We start from the raw sequence: 19,634 nt of genomic DNA, 5'->3' as shown, positions 1-19,634 counted from the left end.
AAAGCTTTCTGACAATCCAAATACAGTATTCCACAACCACAGGTTCTTCCTCAACAATTCTACTACACAAGTCCTCAAAACTTCAGTAGGTTTGTCAAACATGACTTCTCTTTGAGAAATTCATGTTGACTTTGTGCAATATTGTTGGAACTTCAAGTATTGCGTTATCACATCCTTTGTAAAAGATTACTGCAATTTCCCTATGACTGATGTCAAGTTAACTGGTCTGTAATTCCTGGATATCTCCTTCCTTTTTTTTTAATAATGGAATGTACAGTTACATTTGTAACCCTTCAATCTGCCAGGAGTGCTCCAGAATCTAGAAAATTTTGCAAAATGACAACCAACGCATCCACATTTCCATGGCTATTTCCTTTAGTACTCCAGGATGTAATTAAATCACCAGGGCTTGATATCGACTTTCAGTCTTACTTATTTTTCCAACACTATTATTTTTAACTAACTGTCAATTTCCTTCAATTTCACCTTCACAAAAGACCGATGATAGGGTTAGCACCTCTGGTGTTTTTTTTGTCTTCTTCTGTGCAGACAGAACCAAAGTAATTATTTAACTACGCTGCCATTTCCTTGTTTCTATATCCCTTTCGAGTCTACTGTCACTATTTTTCTCCTCTTAATCAACCTCTTGGGCTGCCTTTTCTGAATTCTGAACTGCTTCCAGTCCTCGGGCTTGCTATTGCTAGTGACTTTAAATAACTATTTCGATCGAAAACTACCCTTAATTATTTTATGAACCATGGCTGTAGCTTAATTTCATCCAAAAGAAATTTTCTAAACTCAATACAAATTATGTATCAATAAAGCATTACAGTCATATTGCTGGACAGCATGGAAACAGGCGCTTTGGTCCAATTTGTTCACGCCAATCAGACATCCTCGATAAATCTAGCCCCATTTGCCAGCATTTGGTTCAAATCCTTCCAAACTCTACCTTTTCATATACCTATCCAGATACCTGTTATGTTGTAATTCCACCTCTTCCACCAGTAGCTCATTCCATACATGCATCACGCTCTGCATGAAAATGTTGCCCGTTAGGTCCCTTTTAAATCTTTCCTCTCTCACCTTAAACCTATGCCATCTAGCTTTGCAGTCCCCCACCCTGGGAAAAAGACCTTGGCTATTCACCCTATCCATGCCCCTCATGATTTTATAAACCTCCAAAAGGTCACCTCTCAGCCTCCAACACTCCAGAAAAATATAGCCCCAGCCTATGCAGCCTCTTCTAACTCAAATCCTCCAGCAACATCCTTGCAAATCTTTTCTGACCCCTTTCAGGTTTCACAACATTTTTCCTATAGCAAGGAGACCAGAACTGAACAGAGAATTCCAAAAAAGTGACCTAACCAAACTCCTGTACAGTTGGAACATGACCAGCCAACTCCTATACTCAATGTGCTGACCAATAACGGTTAACATATCAAACAGTGTCTTCATTATCCTATCTACCTAAGACTCCACTTTCAAGGAACTGTGAACTCGCAATCCAAGGTCTCTTTGTTCAGCAACACTCTCCAGGATCTCACCATTAAGTTATTAATTCGGCCCTGATTTGTCTTTCAAGTATAAGGTACTGCATTTTGATCTAAATTAAACTCAATCTGCCATTCCTCAGCCATCTGATCGTGGTTCCATTGTACTCTTAGGTAATATGCTTTGCTGTCCACTGCACCTCTAATTTTGGTGTCATCTGCAAACTTACTAACTATATCTCCCATGTTAACATCCAACCATTGGCATAAATAACAAAAGCAGTGATCCAGCACCGATCCTTGCTGCACACTGCTGGTCACAGGCCTCCAGTCTGAAAAGCAAGCTTCTACCAGCACCCTCTGTCGCGTATCGTCGAGCTAGTTCTGTATCCAAATGGCTAGTTCTCCCTGTATTCCATGTGACCTAAGCTTGTTAACCAGTCTACTTTGCAGAACCTTGTTGAACACCTTACTCAAGTCCATATAGATCATGCCCACCACTCTGCTTTCATCATCCTCTTGGTTACTTCTTCAAAAATCTCAATTAAGTCAATAAGACAATTTCCCACGTACACAGCCACACTGACTATCCCTAATCAGTCCTTGCCCTTCCAAATAAATGTAAATCGTGTCCCTCAGGATCCCCTCCAAACACCTGCCCACCACTGATGTCAGGCTCACCGGTCTAGAGTTCCCTGACTTTTCCTTATCACTTTCTTAAATAGGGGCATCGCATTATCCAACCACCAATCTTCCAGTACCTTACCTGTGGTTATCGATATAAGTACCTCAGCAAAGGCCCGGCAATCACTTCCCTAGCTTCCCACACAGTTCTAGGGTACAACTGATCGGGTCCCGGGTACTTATCAACCTTTATGTGTTTTAAAACATCCAGCACCATCTCTTCTGTAATATGGAGATTGTTCAAGATGCTGCTATTTGTTTTCCCCGTTTCTCTCGCTCCCGTATCCTTCTCCACAGTAAACACGGATGCAAAATACTTGTTTAGTATTTCCCCCATCTCCTGCGGTTCCACGTGGTCAGCCTTGCTAATCTTTAAGGGGAGTTGAGTGTGGTGCTGGAAAAGCACAGCAGGTCAGGCAGCATCTTTAAGGACCGTATTCTCTGGCTAGTTGTGTTTTTGTCCTTAAATGTATTATAAAACCCCTTTGGATTCTCCTTAACCCTATTTGACAAAGCTATCTCATGTCCCTTTTTGCCTTCCTGACTTGCCTCTTAAGTATACTTCTACTCCATTTATACTCTTCTAGGGAATCACTCAATCCTTGTCTACACTTGACATCTGTTTCCTTCTTTTTCTTGACCAAAATCTCAATTTCTCTTGTCATGTACTATTCCCTACACGTACCAGCCTTGCCTTTCACCCTAACAGGAACACACCGTCCCGGGACTCTTGTTATTTTATTTTTGAAGGCTTCCCACATTTCAGGCATTCATTTACTTGCAGATATCTGCCCCCAATCAACTTTGGAAAGTTCTTGCCTAACACCAAAGTTGGCCTTCCTCCAGTTTAGAACTTTAACTTTTAGATCCATTCTGTGCTTTTCCATCAATATTTTAAAACTAATAGAATTATGATCACTAGCCCCAAAGAGCTCCCCACTGACACCTCAGTCACTTACCCTGCCTTACTTACCAAGAGAAGGTCAAGTTTTGCTCCTTCTCTAATAGGTACATCCACATACTAAATCAGTAAATGTTCTTGTACACACAAATTCCTCTCCATCCAAACCTTTAACACCATGTCAGTCCCAGTCTATGTTTGGAAAGTTAAAATTTCCTATCATTACCACGCCATTATTCTTACAGGTAATAGATCTCCTTTACAAATTTGCTTCTCAATTTCCTGCTGACCGGTCTATAGTACAATCCTAATCAGGTGAGCATCCCTTTTTTATTTCCCTATTGCAACCAAAATAACTCCCCTTGATCATCAAATCATAATAGTTCTTACACAGGCTGTACCACTCTCTGCATAAGCATCAAAATTAATGGGAAGAACAATTATTTGTATTAGGTCATTTCCAACGCATTACTCATTTTAACATTAAAACAATGTAGTAAATTTTCTCCAACTTGTCGCTTATCAAGAAATATGATTGGTGTAAGCTATATTTCGATATAGTTAACTAGTATGTGCATTCTGGTTTAACAGCTTTGTTTTGGAAAAATAAAATCCAGATTACTTTAGGTGTTCAGAGATGGGTCTTAAGATTCTGTTCTTAATCCAAAAGATATGGAACCTTTTTAAGGAGGCCTTGAAGCTTAAAGTAAGGAGGGGAAAACAGGAACAGTTTGGACAATCAATACGATCATACTGAATGCCAAGGAAGCTCAAAGGGTCAAATGGCCTAGTCCGATTTGCTATATTTCGGTGACCCTGCATATCAGGTTTTTAAATTGACTTTATCACAAAGCAAGACACCAGGTTATGTTCATTACCTCAAAGTATAATCCGCAATCATTTAAACTGGCAATTAACTAAGAGTCAATCTGCAGAAATTCTTCAGATGAAATCTCAGGAGAACAGTTACATATAATAACAGCTAGACGTTATTACGACCTTTTATGCATGTGTGAATCATTTTAAATGAGTAAAGCATTTTATAGTAGCTTCGTTTAAATCACAGAATGCAATTGTTCATCATTGGTAAATAAACAGATAATGCAAAGACTAAGTTTGTTTTCAAATCCTATAATCGCTACATGGTTATAACACAAAACAGTGTTGTCTCAACTTGATGCTTTGCATCGTAGAACACTTCAACTGCTTTTTACTTGTGTAATATATAGGATACTTTTGCAAACCATAGATTTAATTCAATAACTTGGTGACAAAGATGCTAAGTAAGCAGCAAAGTAGTAAACAGGAACCCCAGTAAGGTTCATATCGACAGTAGCCATTCAGAAACTGAGCAACTGATATCATTCTATTATGATACACTAATAAACAGTGATGCATAACAGAACAATAATAATAAGGACTTTAAATCTTTTGTGGAAAATATAGAATGCAGACTAGTCATTGTCATATTTTCACCATATCCCAGTCTGTATCATTTTTAATCACAACTTAAAGTTAACCTGCTATTTAAATTGACTTAATTATGAAAATAAAGATTACATTTCACAAACAGATTTGGGGCTTTTCACTTATCAAATGCATTCCAATATTTAATATTCAAAATTTGTGTTTTGTTTTAAACAAACAAGAATAAAGAACACAAGCTGGTCATGTAACAATATATTATATGCACAGAGTATCACATTTGGCAGCTCAAACACCTATAACAAAAACACCTTTAAACAACACGCAATAATTATTTTGCAAGTCCTAACAATCTAACATCTCTACAGTCCTCTTCATCACAGCTTTAACTTGCAATCATGCAGATCCGTAAAAAAACACAAGATGTAGCTTTAATCTGATCACAATTAACATGAATGTCTTGCAATAAGACCACTGCATTTTTTTATCATCTGCATATCCCATAGCATGCTGTCACCCCAATAAATGCACTCATTCCTACACCTATTTGAAAAAAAACCTCCACTATTCAAGACATTTTGGTCTAGTATATTCCCATTAATTGTTAATATTGAGTAAAACAATGCTATCTCGGTGCAGAAAGATCTGGGCATTCCTAGTCTGTTGCGTTTACTGCTGATTTGCAATCGAATCATCGGAGAAAAACAAAGCTCCACCCTACAACGTCCAAATAGATTAGGTAATTCACGTACGGTACGCACGACATCATATTGCAAATTATAAAATGGCCTGTCATAGCAAGTGCAGCACATGAATGTAAATTGTCTTATATTAATGACATTGTCCACGACATATGATGTGCTGTCAATTCGATCAAGGATTAAACTAAACCTTCTTCCACCGTTTCATTGTCCTGCACCATAGGTTTCGTTTTCAATAACGCACGTGATTAACCGAACAATTTCACAACATCATGAAAGCTTTCTCCGCCCCAGTGAAACCTACTGGTCTGAGAAAGAGAAATCTATTGTAAAATGTCAATTACAAGCGATCCTAACCAAACCAAAAGCAGATCAGAATTTGCTGTTTATATGAGTGTCAATGTCGACGGTTGTTTCAAGAGGTGAGGTAGCTCACGACTCTAAGGTTGTTTTGAAATATACACGGACAGCGAAGGGCCGAGACTCAAAATTGTACCACCCTTATAACCACTTTCCACGCGTCTCTCAGCTGGCTGTCATCTAAGGGTTTACCGTCCTTCATGCGAAATGATCGAGTTACCACGTCTATGAGTATAAGCCAAGCTAAACAACGAAAAGATAAATAAAAGCACAACGTTCTTTACATCCCCTTCACCCTACAGCCGCAATATTGGCCCAACAGTAATGAAGAAACGTGGTATCTGTGGCTGAACCCCCAAGAAAACGCCTTACATTTCCCTGCAATCTCATATCCGTGTGCAGAGGCAAAACTGCAGACACCCCGGACGGTCACCCAGGCTCACCACCGAGGAAGCAATCCTAACTACATTCACACGAGCAAGGGAAACCCCTGACTCTATCACGATAGGCATCGGCAAAGAGTTCTTGCATTTTGTCAGCCAACCAGACAGAGCACAGTGCGCTGGGCCTGTGTCAGCATATATTAAAAAAAACATTCATGCTATGCTCACGGTGCTAATTCATAACCAGTGGTTATCAAGGTTGACAAGCTTCAATACCACCTTCCCACTAACCCATCCGGTCCACTGGTTCATTGGTACAAGAAGCATCCTATCCAAATCTGAGTTGACCTGCACATTCTGAAGCACGTTGCAGCAGCAAAGGCGCAATTATTTTCATGTTTCTATTGTGCTCAAGACAGTTGTTTTATTGCAAAATCGGCCTTGGGAAAGTAATTTATGTGGGGTTTCGCGTGCGCCCTGTGCTTTCTATACGTTTATTGTTTGTGTGTGAGAGGTGGGGGGGGGTACCCTTTTCTAATACCTCCGGCGTAATGTTCAAGACTCAGGCTGACACTGCTGTTTTTACCTGCTGTGCTGGGCGTCCAGGGCGGCGGCGAACAGCCGCCGGTACTTGTTCCCGAGCAGCTTCCCTGACAGCAGCTGGTGCTGGACCCGCCCGGCGGCTTCCATCCCTCCTGCTCCTCCAGAAGCAGTAGCAGCAATCCGGGGACCAGGAGCAGGGAAGATCAGCGAGTCCGTGTACAGGAAAGAGGAGGAGGAGGAGGAGCCGGCGGCGGCAGCGGCGGTCGCGGAGGGCGGGTAGCCGGGGTCCGGGTGTGAGGTGCAAGAGAAGGAGGCGGCGCCACCACCGCCGGTTGTGTGAGGAGCCGGAGCCGAACACATCATCCTCCGGGTGGAGGAGGGGGAGGCAGAGGAGAGGAGAGAAAGGGAGGAGGGGGTGGGATGTGGAAGGGGTGAAGGGAGAGGGAGGGGGAGGGTGTGTGTGTGTGAGAGAGAGAGAGAGAAGCGGCTCCTCCCAGGAAACGGGGGTTAAGCGGGCAGCCGTTGATCACTGCCTGCCTGCGGGCGGGTGGGCAGGAGGGAGGGTGGGAAGGATGGAAGGCCCCTCTCCCTCCCTCCTCCCCCCTCCCCGAGCGCCGGTCTCTCGGTTATAGATTCTCAAATGGCCGCCCCGGCTGTCCGCATCGTTCGCAGCCCGAGGAGGAGCGCCCGGTTTGCGGCGGTTTCCCCCCCCGCCTAGTTGGGGAGGCTCGGGGAAGGGCTCCGGGGTGCCCCGTGGGTGGGTGTGTCGTGTCGTATCAGGTCACGGCGCTCAGCTACCCGTCGCTCCGCGGTCCCGGCCACTGTTCAGGCTCGGATGCGCCGACGACGCTGCCATCTTGAAATTGCCGTGCTGACGGCGGGCGCGCTGCACGCCGGGATGGGCTGGCGAGCCTCGGAGGACCGCAGTGGTCCTCCCAGCCCCGCTGGCTTAGGAGGTGGCACCGAAATGACATGTCACTTGTCCCGGCTGGAGAAGAGGTTGTACATCTGCTGAACATCGTCCCCCACTGCTCACATTCCCAGCCGCGGGTTTATTTCTTTAAATGAACTATTTTTGACTGTCTTCATACCTCAGGCACTAAGGTAACGTGCAAATGATTCATTTGTTGCAAAACTTGCTTGAATCAATCACGATCAAATGAACTATCTAGTAATTAACATTTTTTAAAAAAAATTACAATTGTTTTGTGCGTGCACGATCTGTTTTTCTACTCTTCCATCATAACTTGTTATTTTGCGTTTCACTTTTCGTCGTCCTTTGAATAATGTTCTCTATCTTTCCCTTCCTTGTTTCTTTAATTCGAATGATCTACAAATCCACTGAACTTGAAAAATGGTTGAGGTTTATTTATTTCTCACTACTCGGACTGTTGTACACAAAACGATCCCCTCTTTTGATTGAATGTGCCATTTCAAAAAAAACTCTTATGGTGTATGAGATAAATAATGCTGCAAATTACGATATTAATGTTTTCTGATTACTGAGTTGGCACATGGCTAATAATAGGTTGTTAACATTTAAAATCATGTACTGCCGCACAATTTTTGCAATTCGACAATTCACTGAAACAGAGAGGATATGTATTCTTAAGCACACATAATACAGGAAGTACTCTGTATACCTTACAATATCAATGCCATGGTACAGGTATCTTTTACATCGATGACCTCTATTTTCTCTCCACAGATCTCGCCTGACTTGCTGAGTACTGTGTTTCCAACATTTTCTGTCTCTATTTCAGACTGTAACACCCGCAGTACTTTGATCGTGTATTAATGTAAATTCTGTCGCTGTTTTAGGATAGTGTCAGAAAATGAAATACTGGGAGCAAAGAATAGACCGCACCTCTGTTCAAGAATGTTATTTCATTGACTAAAATAACTGTTTGAACACTTATGTAAACTCTCAAATTCAGTCTGAGAGATTATGTGCTTAAAAATGTGTTGCTGGAAAAGCGCAGCAGGTCAAGCAGCATCAAAGGAGCAGAAGAATCGACGTTTCTGGCATCAGCCCTTCTTCAGGAATGAGGAGGGTATGCCAAGCAGGCCAAGCTAAAGGGTAGGGAGGAGGGACTTGGGGGAGGGGCGTTGGGAATTCAATAGATGGAAGGAGGTTAAGGTGAGGGTGATAGGCTGGAGAGGGGGTGGGGGCGAGAGGTCGGGAAGAAGATTGCAGGTCAAGAAGACGGTGCTGAGTCTGAGGGTTGGGACTGAGAAAAGGTGGGGGGAGGGGAAATGAGAAAGCTGGAGAAATCTGCATTCATCCCTTGTGGTTAAGGGATGAATGCAGATTTCTCCAGCTTTCTCATTTCCCCTCCCTCCACCTTTTCTCAGTCCAACCCTCAGACTCAGCACCCCTTCTTGACCTGCAATCTTCTTCCCGACCTCTTCGCCCCCACCCCCTCTCCTGCCTATCACCCTCACCATAACCTCCTTCCATCTATGTATTCCCAACGCCCCTCCCCCAAGTCCTTCCTCCCTACCTTTTATCTTAGCCTGCTTGGCATACCCTCCTCATTCCTGACGAAGGGCTTATGCCCGAAACATCGATTCTCCTGCTCCTTTGATGCTGCCTGACCTGCTGCGCTTTTCCAGCAACATATTTTTAAGCTCTGATCTCCAGCATCTGCAGTCCTCACTTTCTCCTCTGAGAGATTATGTCCCAATTTCAAAACATAATAACTAATAACAATGAAACATCTCCAAAATCAGTGATAGTTTGGACAATGAAAGTAACTTGAATGACCACTAAGTTGCAAGGTATGCATTAAACTGTATTTTGTAGAGTACAATAGGAATGTTCAGGTAAAAAAAAGCTAACCAACATGCAGTTAACATAGTATAAAACAAAAGCAGAGTATTGCAGATGTTGCTAATCTGAAATAAGAATAGAAAATGCTGAAGAAACTGAGCATGTCTGGCAGCATCTGGGAAGAGAGAGAAACAGTTAGCATTTTGAGTCCAATGTGACTGCTCCTCAGAACAGAGGATAGGTTTTGCAGGAGAATCATATTGAATTAAAATATTATCTCTGATTCTACCTCCAAATATGGTGCCAAACCTGCTAAGTTTCTCCAGTGCTTTTTGTTTTTATTAGTGTTTAACATGAACTGTTTAAAAGCCTATCTTGCAAAAAATTGGTTACTTTACCTATTTGATAAGTGTGACTAATGGTAAGATATTGTAACGGGAGATGAAAGAAACTGCTGCCTAACTCCAGGAATATCCTTTAGAAGGTTTGGGAGAAATGTTGTTTATCAAGGGTCATCCCAAACAATTTAAAAACCGTGGATTCTGTGCTCTCTGGAAACTGGGATGAATACCAATTACTGCTGGAACACCATAAAATCAGTGAAAGACATTCTATTCTTCCCAAACTGTTATTCTTTCAATACAAAGAGCAATTGAGGACTGATTGTGGCTGACTGGCACATTCCAAGGTTTAGGGCTAGGTGAATGCTAAGAGATAACTAAAATTTGGAACAACTGCTATAAAGCTCAATATGGTGTCACAGACAAGATCAAAAAAACACAGAAACCCTTGTACCATCCCCACCCCAACCACTTTTACTGTATGCAAATAGTGTACTTTTTCAAAGGATGATGTATGGAATTTTTAGCTTTTGGTTGTTTACAAAATAGCAGCAGATCTTCATGAATTTAAGACAAGTATTTATTCACACATTAACCCAGAAAGTTGAAATTTTACATCAATCAAGCACAAGTTGTTTTAACCCAGAAAGTTGAAATTTTACATCAATCAAGCACAAGTCATTTGACATTTGGCAGCCATCTTAGTTATCTTGTTAGAGTCTGATTTAATGAATAAAATTCATTTCCAAATCATAATATGCTGAATGCAGTCCATGTTTAAATGGATAAAAAAAGCATGTTTTTATTGTGATTTACAGGGTAAAGTCAACCACTTAATGTCCTCCACGCCAATAGCTGTAAAACTCCCTGAGGCTGTATGTTTGATGTGAAACTGATATTGTACATCTTCCCTAGAATTGCACATATAGTCAGGCACCACAGTGTGCCACATAATATTTTGAATGGAATAAGATTGTATTGATCTGCATATATTGTCAAATTTAAATGGTTGTGTGATGTGTTTTTTTCACAAATCACAATTTTCAGAAATAAATATATTTTTGGGAATAAAATAACAACCATCACTATAGAGTCTTATAGGCGTACAGCACAGAAATAGACCCTACAAGTTCAACTCGTCCATGCTGACCAGTTATCCAAAATTAATCAAGTCCCATTAAAAAGGACAAATAGTCAATGTGTCAAATTATTCAAGTTTCAACCAGAAATTCTGCTGTTCCAACTCAAGATTAGCTCTGCAGCAACATTTACACAAAAGTATCAAAGTGATTTTGTACAAGTGACGCTGTCAACTGCAGTATAAGTTTAAAGCCAATTGATGATTCAAGTAGAGTCCAGCTGTTCTTCCAGAAATTTTACATCACTGCTACAATTATGATGTAATTGAATCTGGAGGTACAGCGACTTGTCTCGGGCTGACTTTTATTATTTTATAGCTGAAACAGTTAGTCAAAGGTAGGTTATTCCTCACAGTCTGGATAAGGACGATTCTTAAGATCTGGGTGTTATAAGCTAAAAGAATCCCATAAATTTTGATTTGAAATGTTTAAAGCCAAAAACCCAAATCCAAAAATCTTACATCAAATAGTAATGTTGCAATCAGTGATGATGATAATTTACATGCAAATCGCTATATTTGCCGCAGCTTTAGCACTGCATTACAGATGCATATTGAACTCCCAGTAAGCTTTCTGCTTTTAAGAGGGAGTTCACCAATACAGACAGTAAAAGGTCCCACTGATATTGCCATGATGATGCCTGCAATGCCAAATCATCCAATAAGCAGCTTTATACAGAAACTCCCTGAATAATCCTCATACAACACCACCACCCATGCCCCAGTGTGTAACAAGCAGGAAAGATGTTAGTATTTGTGCACCATGTATAAATGACGTAATGGGTATCTTAATCAGCTGGCGAGGTAGCAGTTAGCCCTACTCCTTTAAGATTTCACCATTCATGGGTGCTGCATTGTGATGGGATCATGGAGGAGAATTTTCCCTTAGTCTGCTCCAAATTTACACAATAGTATTCTTCACATTCCTTTTTAACTCACTTAGAGCATGATCATAATGGGAGGTCACCTAAGCTATATCCTGCCTTGGTTAACATGGTTAACCTCTATACTGAACTGAGACAGTTGAGCATTAATAATATGTGATAGATGCACTGAGCTAAACATTGGAGATGCACGGTGCACTGATCTTAAACAAATGATCCTTTACTCCAGCACACAAAATTCATATAAAAATGTTCTTTGGGATATGATCCTACAACTGCTTTCTGGACTAAAAGAGAGTGAAGAAAAGTAATTGGATGGACTGAGCAGGATAAAGAGAGAGGGGGAGAGTGGGAAAGAAGGAGAAAGGGAGGTTTGTGTTTATAGAGTGCCTTTGGTAATGGCTCAGGCAATGAAATACTTTAGAAGTGCAGTCACTGTAGGGAACACCAACATATTTACACAGAGCAAGCTCTCACAATCAGCAGATTATTAGATTTTTTGATGTTGGTTGATCAATAAAAAGATTGACCAGGGTACTGAAGAGAACTAAAAATGAAAGAACTGTAGATGCTGGAAATCAGAAGCAAAAACAAAAATAGCAATTGTTGGAAAAACTCAGTAGCTCTGACAGCATCTGTGGAGAGAAATCAGAGTTAACATTTTGGGTCCAGAAGCTGTTTTGAGGAAGGGTCACTGGACCTGAAACATTCTCAACTAAAAGTGACATCTCTGGCATTGTAGCATTTGCTTAAAACTGCAATGGAGTGCCTCTACAGTGAGACTTGGGCCCAGAACTTTCTGACTCAGAGGCAATGGCAAGCATCTATAGACTGACTATCTGGGAGTCTACTTGCTTCCATGTACTGAACACTTAACTGTTTTTGATGTGGCATGCAGGGCGCTTGACAGTACAAGGTATTTCCAAGTAATAGGCCAACTATTGCATTATAAAGACAACAATTTGTCGGCATTGCTGAAATTCTGAGGGCAAATTAAATTAAATGATAACTATTTTTTGTTACAATCCCACTTCACATTGATCAAGAGCTGGGCCATCATTTTGGGATGCATTTCTAACTGTCAACTGCTAATAAAACATTTTCATGTACTGTGTAGTGTGATGGTGATAGATGCTGCTGTGGCATCCAGAAGGAAATTTGCTACTTACCTGAAGGAAAAAAATGTTTGCAGGAAAAGTTGGGGGGTGGGGGAGGGGAGGGGGGAGGCGATGGGACAAGCTGAGTTGTTCTTGCAGACAACCAACACAGATCTGATAAGTTGAATGGCCTTCTTCAGTGCTGTGACCACTCTATGATTCTTAATATGTATTCAACATAACTATTCATCCTTTACGCAGGTTCATCAACTCCTGGCTTCTTGATGATTCCGAATTAACTGGCCTCGTTATTTTCAGTTCAAAAACCTGTGAGCCGTGACAACACCCCAATATTAAAATGGAAAAGCACAACAGTTCATAATGGGCCACAGAATAGTGAAAACTATAACCTAAACCCCTTGACACCCTTCAAGCTAGGAGAGATCTGAAATAAGTGGGAAGTGAAGTAGAAAGAAGTATAAAAAGTTGGAGTGTAGCCAGTCTTGAAAAGACACTAATCCAGGCCAGCAAGGTTAATAAATCTATGGGAGCTCAGCAGGTGGTCTGCTATATGTAAGTTAAATATTATTAGCTGAGTTAAGAAAAAGACAAGAAAACTGTTAATGTACTACTCTGTACAAACATATACATATAAAACTATTGCATCAATCCCGAACGTGACCTTCTTCAATACCTTTGAACTGCTGGTCACACATGAAGTTTCATAATTCCAAATCAACTTCTCAGGCAGGGGAGGCATTGACATAGTGATTATGTCACTCAACTAGTAATCTAAACCCCCAGGCTAACATTCATAGAACATGGCTTTGAATCCTGTCATGGCATATCGTAAAAAGTTGAATTCAATAATAAATATATGGAATTAAAAAGATAGCCAAATGGGGACCAAGTGATCATTTTTGATTGTTGTAATAACCCATTAGATTCCTTTAGAGAATGAAATTTGTTATCCATTTCCAATCTGACTTATATGTGACTCCAGGCCCATATTATGTTGTTAACTCTTAACGTCCGTCTGAAATGGCCTAGCTAGCCAGTCACGTGTACGAAATTTTAACCAAATAAATGAAACAGAATGGACCATCAGGCACCAGCCTAAACGTTGTAAACAATAATGACAGGCTTATTACTGTCATCCTGCAAGTCCTCCTTATGAATATCTGGATACGTTTGCCAAATGTGGAAAAACTGTTCCATTGACCAGTTAAGCGAGTGTCTGACGTGATCATGCTCATGGAATCATAATACAGACAATGCTGTAAACAACGTAGAAAGGACAGATCTAAGTGGAACAGTTGTGTACAATTGGGAAGGAGTTGCCCTGGGAGTCCTGAACACTGAGACTGGACCCAATGAAGTCCCTTGACCCCAGGTAAGGAGGTGGCAGTGTTGTAGTGGTAATGTCATTGGAACAAGTAATCGACAATCCTTGGCTAATGTTCTGAGCACATGGGTTTGAATCCCACTGTGATTTACAATCAAATTTTAATTCAATTTAAAATAACATCTGGAATAAAAAGCTAGCCTCATATTAACCATGTAACCTCTGTAAATTGCCATGAGAATCCATATGATTCACTGATGTCCTATAGTGAAAGAAATCTGCCTTACCTGATCTGGCCTATATGTGACTCCAGAACCACAGCAATATGGTTGACTCTTAGGGATGGGCAATAAATGCTGGCCTAGCCAGTGATCCCTACAGCACATAAATAAATAAGTTTTAAAAACCCATAGTTCCCTTTACAACATATTGGCAGTTGGATCTATTTGTTAATTGTGCAGAAATTGTGTATTAATTATATTCAGGATGAGGGTTAATTGCTCTCTGAATGGTAAAAGTGAGGACTGCAGATGCTAGAAACCAAAGTTTAGATTAGAGTGGTGCTGGAAAAGCACAGCGGGTGAGACAGAATCCGAGGAGCAGGCAAATCGACGTTTCAGGCAAAAGGCCTCCATCAGGACTGAAGGCAGGGAGCCTCCAGGGTGGAGAGATAAATGGGAGGGGGTGGGGCTGGGAAAAAGATAGCAAAGAGTACAATAGGTGGATGGGGGTTGGGATGAAGATGATAGGTCAGAGAGGAGGGTGGAGCGGGTAGGTGGGAAGGAAGATTGGCAGGTAGGACCAGTCATGAGGATGGTGCTGAGCTGGAAGGTTGGAACTGGGGTAAGGTGGGGGGAGGGGAAATGAGGAAATTGGTGAAGTCTACATTGGTGCCCTGAGGTTGAAGTGTTCCCAGGCGGAAGATGAGGTGTTCTTTCTCCAGCCGTCAGGAGGGAATGGTGGTGGAGGAGGCCCAGGACCTGCATGTCCTCGGCAGAGTGGGAGGGGGAGTTGAAATTTGGGCCACGGAGCGGTGGGGTTGATTGGGTGTGGGTGTCCGGAGATGTTCCCTAAAGTGCTCTGCGAGAAGGCGTCCAGTCTCCCCAATGTACAGGAGACCGCATTGAGAGCAACGGACACAATAAATGACGTGTGGATGTGCAGGTGAAACTTTGATGGATGTGGAAGGCTCCTTTGGGGTCTTGGATGGAGGTGAGTGGGGAGGTGTGGGCGCAGGTTTTGTAATTCCAGCAGTGGCAGGGAAAGGTGCCAGGAGGGGAGGGTGGGTTGTTGGTGGGCCTGGACCTGACCAGGTAGTCACAGAGCGAATGCTATTTGCGGAAAGCAGATAGGGGTGGGAGAGAAACATATCCCTGGTGGTGGGGTCCGTTTGGAGGTGGTGGAAATGTCATGGATGATGTGGCTTATGTGAAGGTTGGTAGGGTGGAAGGTGAGGACCGGGGGGGGGGGGGGTTTGTCCTTGTTACGGTTGGAGGGGTGGGGTTTGAGGGCGGAGGTGCGGGATGTGGATGAGATGCGTTGGAGGGCATCTTCAACCACATGGGAAGGGAAATTGCAGTCTTTAAAGAAGGAGGCCATCTGGTGTGTTCTGTGGTGGAACTGGTCCTCCTGGGAGCAGATCGGTGGAGGCGGAGGAATTGGGAATACAGGATGGCATTTTTGCATGAGGTCTGGTGGGGAGAGGTGTAATCCAGGTAGCTGTGGGAGTCGGGTTTGTAAAAAATGTCAGTGTCAAGTCGGTTGTCATTGATGGAGATGGAGAAGTCCCGGAAAGGGAGGGAGGTGTCAGAGATGGTCCAGGTAAATTTAAGGTCGGGGTGAAATCTGTTGGTGAAGTTGATGAACTGCTCAACCTCCTCGCGGGAGCATGAGGTGCCGCCAATGTAGTCACAAATGTAGCGGAGGAAGAGGTGGGGAGTGGTGCCGGTGTAACTACGGAAGATGGACTGTTCTACGTAGCCGACAAAAAGACAGGCATAGCTAGAGCCCATACAGGTGCGCATGGTCTAAGCCTTTGGTGTGGAGGAAGTGGGAGGATTTGAAGGACAAATTGTTATGGGTGAGAACCAGTTCAGCCAAACAAATGAGAGTGTCAGTGGAAGGGTACTAATGGGGACGCTGGAAGAGGAAGAAATGGAGGGCTTGGAGGCCCTGGTCATGGCGGGTGGAGGTGTAGAGAGATTGGATGTCCATGGTGAAGATGAGGCGTTGGAGGGCCCCACCTATTATGTTATGTAGCACTACCAGCATGCTAAATCAAGATAGACTTTAAACAGATGTAGCAACTTAAATTAAGTCTTGGAGGAGGTGGAGGGCGTGGGTGGGTCTCGAACATATGTGGGGTGTTCCTGGGCTCGGGGGGGGGATAGGACAGTCTTGAGGTAGTTGGCCCAGCAAGCCACTCAGGGCAATTAGGGATAGGCCAATAAATGTTGACCAGGACAGCGATATCCACATTCATTGAATTAATATTTTTAAAAACCTGCTATTTACCACCAACCACCACATCCCCTAACCTGCAGCTGATGAACCAATACTTCTCAATGTTGCATTCCATGTGGAGGAGGCACTGAGGGTGACAAGGATACAGGATGTAGTCTGGGTAGGGATTTCAATCTGGGTAGGAACCATCACCAAGAGAAGCCCAATGGCACTATTACTGAATGAACTGGTTGAGGTTAAATCTTGAAGTACATAACTGCAAGACTGGGCCTGTGGAAACTGATAATCAAACCAATGAGCAACATGAGATAATAATCTCCATGACCTTGCCCACATCATTCTATTTGTGATTCATGCTTCCTTTATCTGTCCATCCATGACAGAATCAGTAGGACTCACTATTGCTCTTTCATTGTAAATACAAAGTCCTTTATGAGATTGGGGTCCCAATTCCCCTCCCCACCCATTATGTTATGTAGCACTACCAGCATGCTAAATTAAGATAGACTTTGAACAGATGTAGCAACTTAAAATTGGGGCAACCATGTGGCACAGTGTGGGATCAGCAGCAGCAGCAGCAGAAGAACACATAACCTATCATAATCTGGAATGCATTCTGCAATCTCATGACCCGGTGTATTCAGGACAAGGGATCAACAAAGATCTCAGTGAAGAGTGTAGGAAGGCATCCCAGGAGCAGCACCAGGTATACCTAAAAATATGTTGTCAACCTGATAAAGCGATAAAACAGTGCTACTTGTATGTCACAGGTGAGGATGTTTGCTGTAGAATACTCAGCACCATTCATGATGCCTCAGATAGTAAAGTAGTCTGTGCCAGTATGCAGCAGTATTTGGGCAATATCCAAGGCTTTGAGTGATATGTGACAAGTAATATTTGCATTGCAGAGATGCCAGGTAAAGACTATCTTCAACCAAAGAGAATATACCCCATGCCCCTTGATATTCAGTGCCTTTGATTTCACTATCCCCAACTATCAACATTCTGGGGTTACAATTGATCAGAAACTGAACTGGATAAGACATATAAAGGTTGTGAGTACAAAAGCAAGTCAAAGGCTAGAAATTCTGTGGTGAGAAAGTCACCTTCTGACTGCCTAATCTCTGTGCATTATCTACAAGACATAAGTCAGTGAAATTAAGTACTCCTCACTTGCGGGTAGGTGCATCTCCTAGAGTACTCAAACAGCTTGATACCACTGAGGATAAAGCAATTGGTTAGCATGAAACAGACCCTTCTGTCCAACTCATCCATGCTGACCAGATCTAGTCCCACGTGTAAGCAACTGACCCATATCCCTCCAAACCCTTCTTATTTCAAATGCCTTTTAAATGTTGCAATTGTACTAGCCTCCACCACTTCCTCTGGCAGCTCATTCCATACACGTACCACGCTCTGTGTAAAAAAGTTGCCCCTTAGGTCTCTTTTATATCTTTCCCCTCTCACCCTAAACCTATGCCCTCTAGTTCTGGACTCCCCCAACCCAGGGAAAAGACTGTCTATTTATCCTATCTGTGCCCCTCATGATTTTATAAACCTTGATAAGGTCACCTCTCAGCCTCCGATGCTCCAGGGGAAAACAGACCCAGCCTATTCAACTTCTCCCTTTTGCTCAAATCCTCCAATCTTGGCAACATCCTTGTAAATTTTTTCTGAACCCTCTCAAGTTTCATAACATCTTTCCGATAGGAAGGAGACCGGAATTGCATGCAATATTCCAACAGTGGCCTAACCAATGTCCTGTACAGCCGCAACATGACCTCCCAACTCCTATACTCAATACTCTGACCAGGAGAAAGTGAGGACTGCAGATGCTGGAGACCAGAGTTGAAAAATGTGATGCTGGAAAAACACAGCAAGCCAGGCAGCATCACAGGAATGAGACCTGAAGAAGAGCTTATGCCCGAAACGTCGATTCTCCTGCTCCTCGGGTGCTGCCTGGCCTGCTGTGTTTTTCCAGCATCACATTTTTCAACTCAATACTCTGACCAATAAAGGAAACCACAAAAGGCCTTCTTCACTATCCCATCTACCCATGACTCTACTTTCAAGGAGCTATGAAACTGCATTCCGAGGTCTCTTTGTTCAGCAACACACTCCCTCGGACCTTATCATTAAGTGTATAAGGCCTGCTAAGATTGGCTTTCCCAAAATGCAGCACCTCGCATTTATCTAAATTAAACTCCATCTGCCACTCCTCAGCCTATTGGCCCATCTGATCAAGACCCCGTTGTAATCTGATATAACCTTCTTTGCTGTCTACTACACCTCCAATGTTGATGTCACCTGCAAACTTACTAACTATACGTCTTATTCGCACATCCAAACCATTTATATAAATGACGAAAAGTAGTGGACCCAGCACTGATCCTTGTGGAACTCCACTGTTCACAGGTCTCCAGTCTGAAAAACAACCTTCCACCACCACCCGGTGTCTTCTACCTTTGAGCCAGTTCTTTATCCAAATGATGCAAAATACACGTTTGGTATCCCTCCCCTCCTCCTGCGATTCTACATATTTTTGCATTAGTGTTTACGGTGGAAAAGGATATGGAAGATATGGAATGTGGGGAAATAGGTGGTGACATCTTGAAAAATGTCCATATTACAGAGGAGGAAGTATTGGATGTCTTGGAACACATAAAAGTGAATAAATCCCCAGGACCTGATCAGGTGTACACTAGAACTCAGTGGGAAGCTAGGAAAGTGATTGCTGGGCTCCTTGCTGAGATATTTGTATCATCAATAGTCACCGATGAGGTGCCAGAAGAGTGGAGGTTGGCTAACGCAGTGTCACTGTTTAAGAAGGGTGGTAAGGACAAGCCAGGGAACTACAGACCGGTGAGCCTGACCTCGGTGGTGGGCAAGTTGTTGGAGGGAATCCTGAGGGACAGGATGTACATGTATTTGGAAAGGCAAGGACTGATTAGGGATAGTCAGTATGGCTTTGTGAATGAGAAATCATGTTTCACGAACTTGATTGAGTTTTTTTGAAGAAGTAACAAAGAGGATTGATGAGGGCAGAGCAGTGGATGTGATCTATATGGATTTCAGTAAGGCGTTCGACAAGGTTTCCCAAGGG

The 19,634-nt window shown here is 42.7% G+C and overlaps 1 protein-coding gene and 1 long non-coding RNA gene across 19 annotated transcripts in view; one reads left to right on the top strand and one right to left on the bottom strand.

The window, feature by feature from the left end:
• The window catches only part of mycbp2 (MYC binding protein 2), a 253,347-nt gene extending 245,975 nt beyond the window's left edge, over positions 1 to 7,372 (bottom strand). For all 16 annotated transcript variants that reach the window (XM_072577934.1, XM_072577936.1, XM_072577938.1 and 13 more), the window contains exon 1: positions 6,534 to 7,372. In XM_072577934.1, the coding sequence (XP_072434035.1) occupies positions 6,534 to 6,853 (320 nt within the window). In that variant the 5' untranslated portion in view covers positions 6,854 to 7,372. The remainder of the gene's footprint in view (positions 1 to 6,533) is intronic.
• A 27-nt stretch (positions 7,373 to 7,399) lies between these two features.
• Positions 7,400 to 19,634, top strand: part of LOC140481556 (uncharacterized) — a 62,967-nt gene continuing 50,732 nt past the window's right edge. For all 3 annotated transcript variants that reach the window (XR_011961555.1, XR_011961554.1, XR_011961553.1), the window contains exon 1: positions 7,400 to 7,594. This is a non-coding gene — a long non-coding RNA (uncharacterized lncRNA). The remainder of the gene's footprint in view (positions 7,595 to 19,634) is intronic.

Source organism: Chiloscyllium punctatum, chromosome 9, assembly GCF_047496795.1.
Source record: "Chiloscyllium punctatum isolate Juve2018m chromosome 9, sChiPun1.3, whole genome shotgun sequence".
Classification (NCBI taxonomy): domain Eukaryota; kingdom Metazoa; phylum Chordata; class Chondrichthyes; order Orectolobiformes; family Hemiscylliidae; genus Chiloscyllium; species Chiloscyllium punctatum.
Note: the sequence above shows the minus strand (reverse complement) of the source record. Positions and strands in the feature narration are given on the sequence as shown.